General features: G+C 32.9%; 1 protein-coding gene across 3 annotated transcripts in view; it reads left to right on the top strand.

The window, feature by feature from the left end:
- Window positions 1-17,164, top strand: part of LOC117118241 (transcriptional activator GLI3-like) — a 72,994-nt gene extending 55,830 nt beyond the window's left edge. The window contains exons 7-11 of one of the 3 annotated variants that reach the window (XM_033262775.1): window positions 4,152-4,299; window positions 5,736-5,860; window positions 6,981-7,013; window positions 11,753-12,046; window positions 12,423-17,164. In XM_033262775.1, the coding sequence (XP_033118666.1) occupies window positions 4,152-4,299; window positions 5,736-5,860; window positions 6,981-7,013; window positions 11,753-12,046; window positions 12,423-12,577 (755 nt within the window). In that variant the 3' untranslated portion in view covers window positions 12,578-17,164. Of the gene's footprint in view, window positions 1-4,151; window positions 4,300-5,735; window positions 5,861-6,977; window positions 7,014-11,752; window positions 12,047-12,422 lie in introns of all 3 variants that reach the window. The other 2 variants (XM_033262766.1, XM_033262783.1) reach the window with 2 other exon arrangements.
- The last annotated feature ends 939 nt before the right edge of the window (window positions 17,165-18,103 follow it).

Raw genomic sequence — 18,103 nt, 5'->3', positions numbered from 1 at the left:
CGTAATTGGTAAGTGATGTGTAACGCAAGTTTTTACATAGTGCATTGCCTATGGTCATGGTGTTTATGGTTCGAGCTAAATCCAAGGTCTTTGCTCATGACATGCAATACAAATATACAAAATTATAATTCATATAGTTTGATGTATACCTTATTATTGAATAGAATATGGTAGAAGTGGAATTTAAGTGTGCTTGTTTAGATGGTTACCTTTCATTCTTAGGCTCCTGTGTTCGAATTATGAGAGACACCAGGATTTTGTTTTCATTTACACTAACAAATTCCCTTAAAATGGTACTTAGTTTACGGGACATCATTCCATCCTGAAATAAGCAAGTGCAAAATTTCCTGTTGGGTGTGAAATTAAACAAAGCAAACTTTTTACTAAATTGGGAAGGTAGATTAGACTTTCTTTAGCATTCAGTAAAAGGTTAAAAATTTTTAAAAATACAATATAAGCCCAATCAGGTTTAAAATGAGTTTTGAAAACAAATTCACAATATGTTGTACACGTGCATAGTAGAAATAGAATCAGGTGTGAATTAAATGTAGTCTTTTTTTTTTTTTTTGCAAGAGACAATGTACAGGATCCTTATTATAGGTGTTTATTGTTGACCTCAATAGAATGTGGTTGTGGTTTTTTTTTTATGGCAGTGTTTGTAGAACTAGATGATATATATCACTAATAATTACAGCATATATAGTCGTCATTCACAATTTGGCGGTTGTTGCAGATTTGTTATTGTTGTCATGGTGATTGCAAAGCTCTAGTATTGTTGAGATTACTGACATTAAAGCACCTGTCTCGTGACTTTTAATCAATATTTTTTATGGGTTCACAAAATGATTCTTGGATGTTGTTAGTTCTTTTCTAATAAACTTGGTGTTCGTAAGTGACCAACATTTAGCATACTGCATCACCTATTTAGATCTATAGGCTTTTGAAGTTAATTTATAATGTGTGCGAGTTGACATTATAGGAAGACCTATAGGGCCCATATGCCCTACCTCTTAAGCCTAAATAGTAAGGTAATCATTCGTATCAACAATATGTGAATAAACAGCTTAGAAATAATATAAGAGATGGGGGAATTCCCCTGTAGAAAAGCTTTGTGATTGAGGCAGCCATTATTAGTAAACAGCCTGAAATTTAAATGTTCCCTGCTGAAACCAAATCACCTTGACAAGTGGTAGTACTGTCAGATCCCAATCAACAAGTTAACAGTGTTTATGTAGTTTACATTCTTAGTACATGAAAACTGATATAGGCCTACTCCAATCTCAAATTAAAGGTTTGCAATAAATTATATCACATTTTGTTTTCCCATTACAGAGAATATGTGATATTCTGTTTGGTGGACAAACTTTATGTTTTTGTTGTGTTGTTTTTCCCTATTTTACAAATTAATTTTTAGTGTTTTTCTCTAATTAAAAAAATTAAACATCACAGAATTATTTTGGAAATCCTTTTGAATAAACAGAATTATTTTTTGGGAAATTTCTGAATTGTATAATAATAATGATGATGTTCATAGTTCCTTTTATTTGTCTTTTTGGAAATTCAGTTTGACTTACAATTTAACTGTACTCAAAGGCTAGTTAATGTTACATGGAGCATCAATAAAATATAAATCATATAAAACTGTTATCTTCATAAACATACTTCAATTAGAATTTTATTTACAAATTCAACCTTGTATGTCACATTATTTTTTGGAAAAGAATTTTACCTTTTTATAGTTTTTGTTACACTGTAGTACTATATAACAGATTCTCATATTTTATAGTTTACATTAGTATTTTTGTTGTTTTACAGGATTATCATTGTATTTTACTTGACAAATAAATATTAAATATACAGAAGTGGTTTTGGTTTTAGGAAATGAATTTTTACCTTGGTATCACCTTTGCCCCTTTTTTTTGCTCAAGTTTTAGACAACACTGGGAGACATTGGTATTATAATTCATGTATGAACAAATCTGTCTGTATTTGTTCAAATTATGTGTTGTTGTAAATTGCTGGTTGTACACAAACACAAGAAACTTTTGAACCTCATAAATAAAATTCATGATTTGTAAACTTACCTGTGTGCAGTTGATTTATTGATTAAATAGTTTGAGAAAAATATACCTGAAATACCTGTACACAAACTGTCTGGGAAGGTTTTGCTTTATAATAAGTAAACAGATTGGTTATGTTAAGATATGTTTGTCATTGCCTGGGGGTGTTCAAGGAGAATTTGGAACATACATTGGCTTCCCGGAGATGGTGGACCAATAGAAGGTTCTTTTCCCGCTCATTGTTAATGCTGTCAGCTTGAGATCCGAGCGTGACTCGCTCAGGTCCTCACTGAGCCCATCCAAAACTTGATCTTGTTCCTTTCGCTAGAGAACCCGGGTCAAAGGTTGATCATGGCAGTGGCAAATTGATTTTTCACGCTACTTGACTTTGGCAGGTAATCAACACTTTTGCTGTATTTCAAGTGAAAATTACTTTTTGGTCTGAGAATAAAAGCTGTACCTTATAATAGATGAGTAGAAGGACAATAAAACCTAAACACCATAGATTTATTTCAGTTTCTCCCTATATCTCATATCTTTGCCAGTTCATATCAGTTTTCCATGTTATATTTCAAGAAATACTAAAACGAATCCACTCCCCCTACAAAACAATATTATACGATTGTAACTAGTGCGATTAAATTAAACTGTTTCATAATAACCTAGTTGATAAATTTAACCAAAACTTTTAATAACAGTAAATTAGAATATTGTGTAAATGTTTGTGTGCTTAAATCCAGATGCTTTATGATTATCTGGAGTAAATGTCAAGAAAATATAAATTTATTTTTTTTACAAGCTCTTTCCTTCTTGGAAAATAAAACATTCTCAATAGTTTTGGCAATATTTTTCCCTCCAAAAGTTTCTGCTGGTGGGTGAATTGATTGGTGCCACAACGTCTCTCAAATCCCAGTTTACATATGATACCTCAGCAGGAAAATTAATCTAATTACATTGAATTTTGATTTCGGAGTTTATATGAAAATCTGACCTTTAGAGGCAGGCTATCATGTGTTCTAGGTCAGCAAGTAAAAATAGCAAGAAGGCAAGTTTACAAGGAAGAATAGAAATAACTAACTCACCTTTCGTTAATGTTTGACAGCGTGTGGGGTTGTGCGAACATAATCCAAATTGAGGGACAGGGCAAAATTTATGATGTATACCGTTTCGTATTACATAGTGCTAGATATAGTTTCTTTTCTTGCAATTGTGCAATGCAGATTACAAGGGAAAATAGTGTTGTAGAGAGCAAAGTAACATAGTGATGGGTGAAGGTGGTTTAGTGTAGATTGTTGTGTGAATTAAATAATTGTATTGGTAGTAAGTGTTTATATGCACTTTAGACGTTCTTCAAAATGCAGAAGCAATATAGAATCAAGGTATCTTTGAAAAGCAATGGGCAACATAATAAAATGCAGGTTATATTAAGGATTAACTACTGTAGTAATGTGTGTTGATGTAGCCTATGCCTTTTAACCTTGGAGGGTCACTCTTAAATATTTCTATACGTGGAGGTGCCGCATTTACAGGGTATATTTTCAAGGACTTGGTAGCACAAGTGTGGGGTATAAGAGGGGAGGGGGAGTTGCAGCATTTATGGGGTATACTTGCGAGGGCTTTGTAGCACAAGTGTGGGAAATAACCACGGTGAAATTGGTAGTTAAAGTCCCTGGCATATTCTGTGTCAAAGTTCCACGAATTTTGCACGATGTTAGTGGGAATTTCAAACTAGACTGGGTGCTAAGACAGTAAGCCTCTTGCTAAGCCCACCTTTGGTACAGCCACGAGATCGCGACCGGAAAGAACACTTTTTGCCATTGCGAACCAGTAAATATTGCGACCTATCTATCTGGCACTATTGAGTGGCCTCTTTCCGTTACTTAGAGCGCAGTGCGATTTTGGTAAATGGTAGTTCAATCGCATAAGAAGTTTCAGTAAAATAGGTGGCGCAAGTGTCTTGTCTTAAATGCTGGAAAATGGCTGTGATTCCCATATGTATGTTAACAATGTTAAGTATGAATAAAAAGATGGTGTATCAATTGGTATTTATTTATCGAATATAAATAAGCATTGTTGTTACACCTTTAATAGGATTGTATTCAAGTGTCCAATCAAGTCGAAGCGGCACAGCTACGGGTGCATCCAACTATGGCAACCATCAATCACCTGTTCACAGCTTACAAGGGAGCCCTCATGGTCCTGCTCATCCCTTATCAACTTCCGAGGATACAAGCCAGAGGTAGGTTTATAGCAGTGTGTACCTTATTGTCTGATACAAGAGCCTAAAGGATTTGATGATATGGGTAGGCATAAGTAGATATGTTGGATCTATAGGTACAAAGTTGGAATACTGTATAGAATTACAGTTGGATTAACATTCAGATGAATATTTGGGTGGATGTAGGTGAATTAAATAAATCCATAGGTAGGGTAGGTGGATTAGATAGATATACAAGTGAATCAGATGGATCTACATGTGGATCAGATGGATCTAAAGGTATATCAAAGTAGATCTACCTGTGGATGATTAGATGTACATGTGGATCAGGTAGATGTAGCGGTGGATGAGTGGATTTCAGTGGATCAGGTGAATCTACAGTTGGGCCATAGATCTACAGGTAAATCAGGTGGATCTTCAAGTAAATCAGGTAGATCTACCTTTGGATGATAAGGAGTACATGTGGATCAGGTCTACCAGTGGATAAGTGGATCTACCAGTGGATCAGGTTAAACTACTGGTGGGCGATGGATCTACAGGTAAATCAGGTAAATGTACCTGTGGATGATTAGATGTACATGTGGATCAGGTAAATCTACCAGTGGATGAGTGGATCTACCTACCAGTGGATCAGGTGAACCTACAGGTGGGCCATAGATCTACAGGTATATCAGGTGGAACAGTTAGAATAAGTCAATCTAAAGGTAATCCACATGTGGACTGATTGTTGATGGACTTATAGAATATGGACCACCTAATGTGAGCATGGAGGTATGATGTGAGTGAGTCAAAGAATGTTGATCAGTAACATAATAATGACCAATCACATAATGTCGACCATCTGATGTGAATAATTCAAATGATATGAACCACCTGGTGTGAAAACATCATGTGATATTGATCAGTCACATGACAGTGACCAATCACACGATGTCACCTGATGGGCTTAATTCAAATGATATGGACCACCTGAGGTGTAGGCATTACATGGTGTTTAGTCACATGTGAATAATTAATGTGATGGAGGTTGATGACATAATCAAACGTCTTCCCCCAGGAGCTGAGTATGTGTTTCATAGGCGTTTAATGCACTGACCAGGGTAATGGTAATGTGAAGAGCATAGAGCTGTCTTCATAATGCACTATATAATTATTATTATATTAAACAAAAAGTTGTGTACAAACGAAACTTGCATTGGAGAGCTGGTCATATGGGACTCTCGGTGCTTTTTTACCAAGTTTCTTTATGAGGCTTGGGGGGTGGAGAGCTAATTTTGTGACATTTTATTCTCTATTACTGAATCTCTTTACAAGGCTGCTGCCACTTAAGGAGTAAAGAACTGATCATTTGCACCCTGCTCTATAAACAAGTCTCTTTATAAGAGCTGATCATTTAGAACCTCTTATGCCATTGTAATCATATCAGCGTACAATAATATTCTTGTATTTTTTTTCAGAATTAAGTGTTTACCTCAATTAACGAGGAGAAGTTACCCCCCTCCAGTACCAATCTCGCGCTCAATTCCACACTCTTTCATGACAGTACAACTGAAGCCTAAGCCCCCATCACTGTCAAGTCAAGGTTAGTTACAATTGCCAATTCAACTCTACCATTCTTTGCTTTGGACATGTTGTACCACAAAATTTAGCCCACATAGAACTGACAAAATAACCAACCAAGGACACATTTGCAGTGCAGGAAAGTAAGAGCGAAGGGCAACATAAGACCACTAACATTGCCTTGTTGTTATTAATAATCATTATTCATAGAAATTATATTAACTGCTTAAATTTGTATTTGGTGTAATAAAGTTTGTCTCATCACCTCCTTGGAAGTGTAGAGTTAACATATTTTGTTTGTTCTCTCTCCGGGTGTTGGACCTGTTTTCAAATGTCAACCCCACGTTGCAGTGATTCCCAGAAAGCAGTCTCTCTCTGCTGCTGAAGAAAGGTTAAAGGTTTTCACATGAAAAATTTAATAAATAAATCAATTAAGTAATCATTAATCAATCAATAAAATCAATTTTAAAATCGGTCACTTAATATTGAGTCATTCCTAATGTACAGTCCAATTGTAAGACTCCTCTCAGGTGTTCCTCATATGGATTATCCTAATATGGAGCTCTTATATCTTAATATGAAATCTTGCCTCTTAATATGGAATCTCATTTCTTAATATGGAATATTAGGCGAAGTAAAAAAGAAAGTAATTTCTCGTCCTAATATTTTTAAAAAAAGGAATAATAAGGGCACTTTTTTTTTTTGACTCCGAGATGGCAAATCCAAGATGGTCGATGGGAAACAGCTATTACTTTCTCACTATTACCAAGTAGACACATTGAAAGCAAATAAAAGAAGCACTTGACATAATTCATACAATATGTATCCCCAACGATTAAGAGGAACTGATGTGAACAAAGATTTGGTGAGGCATATAAAATGGATGCACAAGGGGATGAGAAACTAGTATTTTTTTTTGTTTGGCCATCTAATAAAATCTTCAAAAATATATTTAGGAAGGTCTTCTCTTCCTACTTAATTTGGACCTTTCCCTCTACATAATTCTATTGAATAAATATATTTTTAAAAATTTAATTCCATGTAACTCTTTTTTTTAACATTGTTTTTTTGTGTATCTATCATGTAGTTCATTTATTTAATGTTTTTTTCTCTTTCTTTTTCAACTTTATAACTATTAGCAGAAGCAAACATGCATGATGATTGTATAAATCCAGGTACTATCAATATTTTGTTGGCTTCACCTATGAAAGTTTGAACTATGGTGTACTGTGTATTAACCTTTGACATTGTACTTGTTCACATCCCTCTCAAAGCTTTACAATAAGAAATTTGCAATACATTTACATTCTATTTAATTTATAGTTTTGGTTTATAAATTATTTATTAATTTGTGCTTATGCAATAACTGTGCTTATTGTTTTTTTTTATTATTTAAAATATTTATTTTACCGTGTCTGTTTTACAATTTTCACAATTTCAATTTTGTGTGTATATATACAAATTTTTTGCTTACATAAACCATCTAATACTTGAAACATGATTGTGTCTGCAGTTGGACTTTTTATATGCACATTATAGACATTTTATTTTATTATAATTCAACATTACTTATTTCATTGTTATGAAGTTAAATGTATGTATATCCCCATTATCACTATTATTATTACTGTTATATAATCACCTTCATCATCATCCTCATCATCATCATCATCATCATCATCATCATCATCCTTAGCCATTGAAGCCACTGCAGGTCAATGACCTCACTGTTCCGCCTGTCTAGTCTAATCCGAGGTTGTCCTGATATACCGTCCTTCATTTTTACCCACTAAACTAGTTCTCTAAAATTTAATTGAAACATGAACTATGTTGGAAGCAGTATAAGCATCCTGTGTCAAATGTCTTTAGTTAGTGGTCGGTGATTTCTGTATGGTCCAAATTATTTTACGCAAACTACCTGAAAATGGGCAATGAGATGTGCATAGACCACTATCAAATATGCTTTCTTCTATGTGGTTTGTAATTTTGAAGGCCGAGTCCAAAACACGACTACCTGAGAATAGCGATGATGATCGTGGTGCTGCATGGTATACGCTGTCTCTGATTACAGTCACCTTTTCTTTGCTGAGATGCCTCGGAGCCTAGTAACACTGAATGACACTCATTTCTAGTAACATGGATACTTCCTTTCCATTGAAATTGCTATAGATAGCCGCGTGTTGTATTACATCGGAGCATTACAGAAGCTTCATTGTTCTCGTTCGACATTGTTCTTTATCTGACCTTCATTAAGTTCAGGTCATTTTTAGAAATAATATTTTATTTTTTTTCTTCTGTATTTTGCCTGAATCAATATTGTTGATTTGAAATCAATGTAACCAAATAAAATAATGTTGGAATAAAAAAGATATTTTAATATTAAAAATGTTTTTCTGAAGCATACTGCAAATGAAAGTATTGCGATGCTTCTTAAATTTTTTAGGCAATTATTCAATGGAGGAGGGTTCTTTATGAGTGGGCGCTTATTACAAATATATGGAATATTGAAGTAATGATATATGCTGTACATAAGCCTATATAACTTTCTGTAAAATATTTCCTGAAAAACTTTGTTTAATGGTGACCTAATGATGGAATATTAAGACATCCTGAGCACCAAAGTTTATTAAAAATATAATACATCTGCAATGCATGGCACAATGCTTGGCAACACAATTACATTTTGTGCTGTGTTTCTTTGAGAGCGATGCTTATTTGAGAAGGTGCTTACTTGATCATTTAAGAACGCAAAGACAACAAAGAATTAAAACCAATTAAAAATAATTACAGAAAATCAGAAGATAGGAACTACAGTATCTGTGTTGTGCAAAAGTATCATTCCATTAATATTGGGCAAGTTTGGAAAAAGTAGACCTACCCTGTTCCACAGGTGATTATTAAGTCAGGTGTGTTATTCAGGTGTGTGGATATCTAGGTTGCACTTCCTTTATACTTTGGTACCATCTGCATATATATTGATTCTAGTACTTTAAATCATGGCCTAATTGGTGCAACGGGGCATTGACTAATTTTCTATTGTAAAGTCGTCATTACCTATTATTTCATTTATACATACCTGGATTTTTTGCTTCCGGGAGATTTTCTATATAGATGGTATCTACCTCTGCAACTGCATCCCTTTTACCATCAACCGATAGGTCCACTGATTAATCTCAGATAAGATAGTATAATACATACTCCAAGTACCGAAATGCACGCCATCGTGTAGAGATTCATATTTCGACATTAATTATGTCATCATCAGGAATTTTCCTGATGATGACATGAAATATTGAATCCCTATATGATGATGTGCATTTTGGTACTTGGAGTATGTATTAACTATTTTACCCTCACTTCTGCACATTTTACCTGTAAATTCATTTCTTATTATATGAGTGTTTCTTTGGAAATTTTATATATTTTCTTATTTTAAGATTTAATTATTCCAAATTTGTATAAAATGTTCAAGCTTTCCTGAATAGTCCATCATGATGAGATGAAATATTTACTGAGTACCAATCAAATGGATATAATCTACAGTAATAATTAGTTTACTTCTCATTTCTCTACTGTAATATATTTCTCCCAATTCTGTGTATTCAAAGCTTCTTCGTTTGCAATATACTATTTATTGCTATAAATCAGTCCTATGAAGAGGCTAGTGTAGTTTAAGTTGTAGCATTAGGCCCAATAAAAAAAATTATTAGTTTCCTAACCCTAATCCTCGCGCACATATCTTCTCTGGAACTGAAAAAATATATATATATTTTTGAAATCTTTTTGTATTAAATAGTTAGTAGATATTGTTTATATTAGAACAATCATGTTTCAAGTAAGATTCAAGTAAGATAATATCGGCGCTGGTTCGAACGGCACGCTCGGCTATGCCTCTGGAGGTGGAGCAAGTGTTCTTGGATAACGACTAGAAACCGTAGCGTAGGCCCAGTGTACACAATTGGCTCATGTGCGCTATAAAGAACCCAGTACATCTTTCGAGACAAGTAGGGGTTACCCCAGTGCAATGGTTCATCTCAAGCCCCCCGTCCTCATCCAGATGCTGAACAGGCGTTGATGAGTATCTGCATAGAATTAGAATAGAATATCAGTGCACCAGCAATCAACTCAAGGGTGATACTTGGCTTAGGAAAAAAGAAAGGGAAAAAAAACCCTCTCTCTATCATCACTTTTTCAGACTAAATAGGATGGTAAACTAAAATTTTTTATATGGCCTTATGGTAGTATTCCTTCATTGAACAACTTCACTTAGAAAGTTGTTGTGAATTTAAATGCTGAGATTCTCTGGCTGAAAGGCCAATTGGTCAAGGTAAAGGGTATGGACAGACAGGCAGGAGAGACTAGTTGAATACTCAACTTGAGCAGCCTAGGGCCTAGCCCAGCAGGTTGTCCATAAACACATTATTTCAACCCAGATATAAGGTCTGTCGGATGACCTCTTTTTATGGGTAGGAATGCATATCTTTTGCCTGGTTTCTGTCAGTGTTTTCGGTAGCCGTTTGCCAGCCTAGCATGAGTCATGGCCTTAATTTATTTAATTTTTAATAATAACAATAATTATCTATCTGACCAACTGCAATAGAAAATAATTTGTACAATTTTCAGTGGTCAGGGACAGCTGGAACTTACCTATGTACGAACTAACAAAATATTTTTCTCATCTTTTTTCTGAAATGGTTTGAAAGATAAATATTTTGTAAATCCATTCTGAAAGCTTATATTAAATAACAGTAATATGTAAATGGACTGATAGTGTAAAAAAAAACCTCAACCAGGAAACTTTTAGTCTATCTAGCACAAAAAAAAAACAAACAAAAATCATCTAACAAGATAATTATAGACTTCTTTGGCTCCAAATACTCATTCATACACCTTTCTGCTTTTGTTGTTTTTCATTTATTTTTTCTCTAAATTTACTTGCTATTCTTATTAAGGCTATTATTTATTTTATTGCTTACTGGAATTTAAATATGTGGTTTTTATTTTTAAATGTTTATTATCACTTTTATCTTTTTGTTATACAGTACAATGTCATTCTATATCTTTTGTTTTCTTTTGTGTTCCCCATTTATCATAGTTTATTCGTCCATCATTCATAATGCTATTAAATCCAGGAAAGTCTACTATATTGTGAATCTCCCGTTGACTGTAAACCCTAGATAATAAAGACTGTAATTAATTGGGATTTGGTACTGTATGGAAATTGTTGCAAAACATACAGAGTATATACAGTACCAGTTAATATACTGTAATACCTATTCCTTATCTAATGTAGATTTGGGAGTTGTTCATTGTTGGCCAAACATCCTAAACAATTTTACAGTGGTTTGCTAAGTATTCAGGATATCCTTTGATAATAGTCATTTGAAAACTACATCACTAATATCCATTTCTTTAAATTTATCAAAAGATTTTGTTACAAGATCCGGAAAGCGATCTGACTTGGCGGGAAATTTTAGGAGCTCTGAGCCTACAAATATAAGAAAGGAATTAATATCCTGGGCCAAGTAGTAGCATCATGTTAATAGCCTAGGATAATGGCATCATGTTTGAATGGTTTTTATGTACTGAGCAATTGACGGGTATTTTCATGGTTCAGGGTATACTTAATACTGTACCTGTTTTTTATCTCAATAACATATAGAGGGACTTAATTAGTTCACTATCAAGTTACCTTACCATACAAATATACATACAAATAGAATTAATTCAATCTTTTTTAAGATGGACATTATTGTCATGATTATCTTTGTTGTTGTTATACTTTTAATTAACTTCAACAGGGGTTTTTTTTTCTTTTGTTGACAATCATTCTGATTTTATTACATTTTAAAATATTATTTATTATGCCAAAATTGAATCAATCATATAAAATAAATTTCATCTTTTTTTCTAGGCCTCGGGAATTGCAACAAGCCTCAACCTATACCCATGCCTCACCCTCCTGTCGGGCAACCCAATTGTCGTATGATGGTGCATCGCTCCCAGATGGCTCGGCCTAGCCTCACGTTGCAGACTCTGCATCCAATTCCAAGGCCACACAACAACAACAATAATGAATACAAGTCTCCGAAAGGTTTGCTTGCCATTCCAACATTTGAGGAGACGTTAACACCGACATCACCACAACTGAATGTGGAGACACTGGAGAGGGCGCTGTCTGCCCATTCAGTACGAATCTCTGAGAATTGTAAGTTGCAACAAATAATAATTGATATGAGTATTACTATCTTATCAAACAAAATATGTCTCTAGATTTTGAACTTTCTGGAAATGTTATTTTTGCCAACGTTCAGATTCCAAAATATTTTAGCTAATTTCTTAATTTTATTAATGTCTTTATTTTTGTTTTGTTTTTTTTGTTGGTGATGTTGTTTGTTTTGGTATTTTCTGATATGAATCCAATACTTTTATTATTTAATTGTAATTATTTAATATGATATATCAGTTGTTTTCCGACTCAGGAATAATGTTTTTTTAATATGAAGGTATATTTTTTTTGGAAGGTTCTTGTGGAATAATCAGAGCCCTATACTGTATATATTTATATTTTTTTTTTCCCCCAGTTTACAACGATTTACCAAACACACCTAGTGAGTTTGGCGCATCGATCTTGAGCGCAAGTCACGTTGTCGAAGATACGCATCACATGCTGCAGATGAATGCAGTTGATCGATGTCCGAGCCAACTGTCAGCCGTGTACGCTGATGGTGCATCGTAAGACTCGCGCTAATATGTTTTCACGCACAACATTTTTTTGCATTCTTAAAATAGATATATAAATAAATATATTTTTGGTGATGACTAATCATTTTGTTTGTATTCAAATCCATCAGCAAATAACTTGCCAATTGGAGTTTAAGTGAAGATGATGAAACTAAAATCTGCATACACTATACTCTATTTTTCTGTCAAACAATATTTGATCAGATGTGTAGTAGCATAAGCTTATTTTATATAAACACACAAGGTGTGTGATTTTCCATATCTGTTAAAGATGTCCTGCTTCATCAGACTAGGTTTGATCATACTTTGGGGGTTATTTTTAGACAAAACACAAATCTGAATGTGTACCTAGTGTAAGTCTCATTTTTATTTTTTTTTTAAAGTACAGTTTTGATAGATTTTAACCTAAAACTTTGGCATTGTAAATTAAATGCCTTAGAAAATCAAGCTCTAATTAACAGCTTACCTCTAAAATATATCAGTTTTTGAGTGCAGGAAATAATTATGCACACTGTATCAAAATCATCTGCAATATAAACATTGTTTGCAAAAAATATTATCTCTTTTTTGTTAATTTTTTTAGTGAATATAACATTCCAAGTAATCTCAATGATGATTCGTCCATTCCAATAACTGAGTATCTGTGCCCTTGAACGTCTTGTAGTAAAAGTGAAGTCATAATTGTTTGCTGCCCTCAATGAATGAACGCTGCAACCGACACTGACCAATGATGGTTGGCGTTTTCATGTCAAAAGGCATCCAGCAATTTTAACTTCCTCTTTGTCCTGTGTGATAGGATGAAGGCCTATCTATTTTTAACACCTTGTGTATTATATTTTACATACAGTGAATCTAAATTTTTAAGTGTACAGTAGAAATTATATAGAAGCAGTTCATTTCCAGTACAGATCCTTAGATATCAAATGTGTTTCTGTATATCTAACAAAAAAATCAAATTAACTACAAGATTAAGCACTTTATTACCTTACAGACCGAGTCTCATTAATGGGGCCATGGAGTAGAATTAGTGTTTTTATTAAACAAAAAAATCATGAAAATTCAAATGATTTGAGCCCGGAAATCTAGAATTTAAAAGCGAACATCTTAACCACCATATTATTTCATAGCTGTTTTTACCATACAACTCCCTAAATGTTAGTTGATAATCTCCGTATAAGTACAGTATGTTATGGTCAATCAATATCTTGTTTAAATACATTGTTCTATCGTAGATTGTTAGTGAAGGATCTATTTTTATAAAACATTCAAATTATTTGAATATCTTCAGATAATTGCATGATATTCAATCAGTGGTTGAGTGTTAGTCTGCCCTTGAGTGAGTGTTATGTATTTTTATATGCTTGGGTGATGTTGACATTTTTCTGTCGACTTGTATTTTCATGAGAAATATTTTGTTTAAATAATTTCTTTATATTGACATTGTAGGTCAGTATTTTAGTCAATATTTCATTCCACTCTGTTGAAATTGATAAAGCAATTTTTCAGGTGGAACAAAAATATTAGACGAACGGAGAGTTGTTGGACCAAAAGAAAACACATTCGCTTAAAACCTTCAAACCATTCCTATATTTTAATTAGTTGTAATGGTTTCTTTGTTTACTATATAGTGCCTATGATGAAGATGGATGAAACACAATGAAGATTGTAGTGAAGTTATATGTAGAAAATAATTAGAAATTAAATAACCTGTATATTTTGGATTTTTGGATGAAATAATAATTTTATATGTTTAATATTTAGAATTTTCTACAATATTATCAATTGCTATTTTGGAATCTGCAACTCTGTTTCTGTATTTTGTATTGTAAAAGTTGTGTGCATTTTGTAAAAAATAATTAGTTGTTGATTGCAGGCCTGGTTGATTGTACTTTAACAAGACAGCACCAGTTATTTTATTTGAGTCGTCAAATTTTAGCTCGCAAAAAATATTATAACATTTTAAAATCATAAGGGTATGATCCAGGCATATAAACTTATCTTGTATTTTAAATGTGATTTTATTTTTTTTATTTGTTTTATATCTTATTATATACCTCCTGGTATAACAGTTTTGTTTTTTATTTAACTTCTATTTTCCTGTTATTATTTTAGAATTGTAATTTTTTTAAAGAGTAGAATAATTTTGCCTGCTTTTGAAAGATTGAATCACAGATTTCAGTGGGTAATAAATGTATCATCGATCTTTTGTCAATGAATAAAAATTGTGAGATTTCAATAAATTTAATATCAAACTTCTTATAACAAATTTAATTTAGATACAATTATAGGAAGAGATGGTAATTTTTAAAATTCCATTCATATCATCATTGTCTGAAATTTAAAAATAAATAAATAAATAAAAACTTATTTTTTATTTTAAAAGAAATGATGAAAAAATATGGCATACAGCTCATGTATGGTTTTTAACCACTCAAATTATCCGACACATAGAATGTGCATAATTATGTGGTAATTAACCAATCAAATTATTTGACACATACAGTACATGTTGATCGTGTTTGGTACTAAAAATGAGATATAGTTTTTGTATGAAGATTGTAAATAGAATGTAAAATAACCCTGGTAGTCATTGTTATTGGTTTAATATAATATTTTAGAAGTCAGAAAAGCTTGCTGCAAATTTAAATTGAATATTCAAATTAGCTTATGCATATGCATGTAAATACCAGATGCAATGTATGTCCTGTACTTTGATGTTTTTTATATAATGCGTTTGTGTGTGCGTGTGCTATTTTCAACAACTCCACTAGATTAGTATGAATGTGAAAAAAAGAATTTTATTATAAAAAGAAAGGGTGTGCACAAATGTTTAATATGTAAATTATGAATTTACATGTTAATGAGTATGTAAATTATAAATTTACATGTTAATAAGCATGTAAATTGTGAGTTTACTTGTTATTGAATACAGTATGTGAAATTGCTTATATTGATAAAGTAAATTATGAATTTACATATTATTTAGTATGGAAATTGTAAATTTTATTAATTTTTTAAAAACTTTCTTCTAGCATGTTTTCAGTAATACTCAGATTCTTGTCAAATGTCGATTTTACATGTTCAACTTTCTATTGGTTTTTTATCAACCTGTATGCCTTGATATTCAAATAACAATTGTCACTATATAGACTCATATATCCGTCCATGGTGATAGATTCAGTACTGCCCAAGTACGAAGAATAACAATAATTAAAATACCGTCCATACTATTGTTACCATTTTCCAGACATCGCCGTCCATGTTTTTTAGTAAATAACCAAAATTAATTGAAGGACCAACAAATAAGTGTTTGATATGTAATACCTTTGAAGTATTTGATAAAATACCGTATATATCTATCTATTTATTACTTCAAATTTGTGACCAATATTTATCTTTGAATTAATGTCCTTTGAGGTACCAATGTATTTAATCAGGTATATTCTAGGGTAACTGAAGTTTCTAGTGTCTATCACAGTAAAGTTAGTAAACATGCTGTACCATGATTGTTAAAAAATTGTTCATGTATTTTTTTATTTTTTTTTTCATTTATTGTATACATATATTTTTTTATTTCTTTAGTACAGGTATTGACTTGACAAGGGCTGATGATGGGTGACATTGGGAGGTTTTGGGTTGCCAGCTGGGGGTATAAAATAAAGGTGATTTTAAACTACCCTGTACATATGTAATTTTTTTTTTCCCAGCAAGTATTCAGTATGGGTGACTGAGGGTTACATAATTTCTGGAGTGAGTTCCCCATCCTTTATTTATACACTACTGTATTAAATAATGAAGAACATTCACAATGCTCTTTAAACCAAGTCCCATTATATAAAAATTTAAAAAAATGTTGCTTACAGGATTTGAACCCAGAACTCTGGGATTGGATGGTGGGCATTTTATTTTCCTTAGCTACAACTGCAGGGTTATATTCTATTTGCTTATATTTCACAAAGTAATTTTTTTTTCATGAAACTTGAAATTATATCAGAATGTTATTTTTTGAAAACTATCATTGATTTTATGTGTGCTGTGAGATGGGTATTGGGACTTTAGTGTACTGATGTGGTCCTTTTTTTTTCTTTTGTGAAAAATTCTAAAATTTGAATGTAAAAAATTTAAACTTTGAAATGTTTTAGTGTAAAACTGGGAGTAGGAAATATCACAGAAAAGATGCTTGTACCGGTATTTTTAAAAAGTCCTACATATTTTTGAATATGGCAAGATGCCATAATTGGTCATTGAAAGCATTATTAGCTTCAGGTTCCATACTGGTATTGGTGAACATAATTTAAACCATACCAACTATTATTATTAACCGCCTTCACAAAGTATTATATTATTTTTATTACATATAGATATATGTTTTATAAATGTGTATATATTTATATAAATATATATATTTCCATGCAGAAACAACCTTTAGATCCTGTCAGCATCGTGGATGTAGGATATTGCAAGTCTCTCTTTGTCCTCTGTATTCTATTTTGGAAAAAAAAAAACAATTTACAGCAAAATATTCTGTATGTATGTGTTTGTGTAGTTAGTTATGAAAAGAAATAAAACTTATGTGAATGAATTGTCTTTTTTAATGTCTTTATTTAGCTCAGTCGTCCATCTGGAAGCCATTTGATGCCACACCCAGAGAATATAGCAGTCATGCTAAAATATAATTTTGCAGATCCAACTACTTTTTGTGGTCTAAAATCTCTATACTTGGCACCCACCTGGTGCTTTACTGTGGGATCCTGACTTGTGGCCCTAGGCGGTGCTTTGGTTTGACCCCGGTCAGACTAATGAATCTCTGCAAATTTGTTTTAACCAACACTGCCCCCCCCCCCCCCCCCAACCCCGCCCCCCCCCCCCCCCCCCTTCCTGCATTGCTCTCTGTTAGCTACTCATGTACTACTACAGTACTAGCTTATCTGAACAACTCATCGCTTCGCTTTTAAATGGCCAATTGATTGATTATTTGACTTGTTTCTTATTTGACCAATTGAAGTTAAGGTCTAAAATCCCAGTACACTACTGCACATGGCTGTTTGGTCCTTTCTTAACAAAGGTTTGGGTGCTTTAAATTCCAAATTTGAATTGCCAATTGAATATTTAAAAATAAATACTCTGCTTTGAATAAATGACTCTCCCCTCTTGAATAAACGCTCACTCTAGAAACCACCCCCCTCCCCAAATGACAGTAAACAAATCTAATGGAAGCAACATCATTCTCAACAAATTCTATTATCATTTTATTCGATTAGAATTACAATTTTTCTAACCGGGTTCAAACTGTCCATCCCGCTTTCGGCGGGATTTTCCCGCTTTGGGGGTTCATGTCTTGCCCAACCCCGAATTTCCCCGCTTTTCAACCTTTATAAATAAAAATAATCAAAATAATACCAAGATTAAACTCCCAGGGATACTCTGAAACCTATGGCCTTACAGATGACAAGCCGTGTTGTGGTATAGTGAGGTTAGGCTACGCAGTAGCGCATGGAAACATGCCGAGATGAGGTACTAA

Source organism: Anneissia japonica, unplaced genomic scaffold (assembly GCF_011630105.1).
Source record: "Anneissia japonica isolate Jap-2015-1 unplaced genomic scaffold, ASM1163010v1 scaffold288173_len209237_cov177, whole genome shotgun sequence".
NCBI lineage: Eukaryota > Metazoa > Echinodermata > Crinoidea > Comatulida > Comatulidae > Anneissia > Anneissia japonica.
The sequence above is the reverse complement of the archived record's forward strand: the minus strand, read 5'-3'. Positions and strand labels throughout refer to the sequence as shown.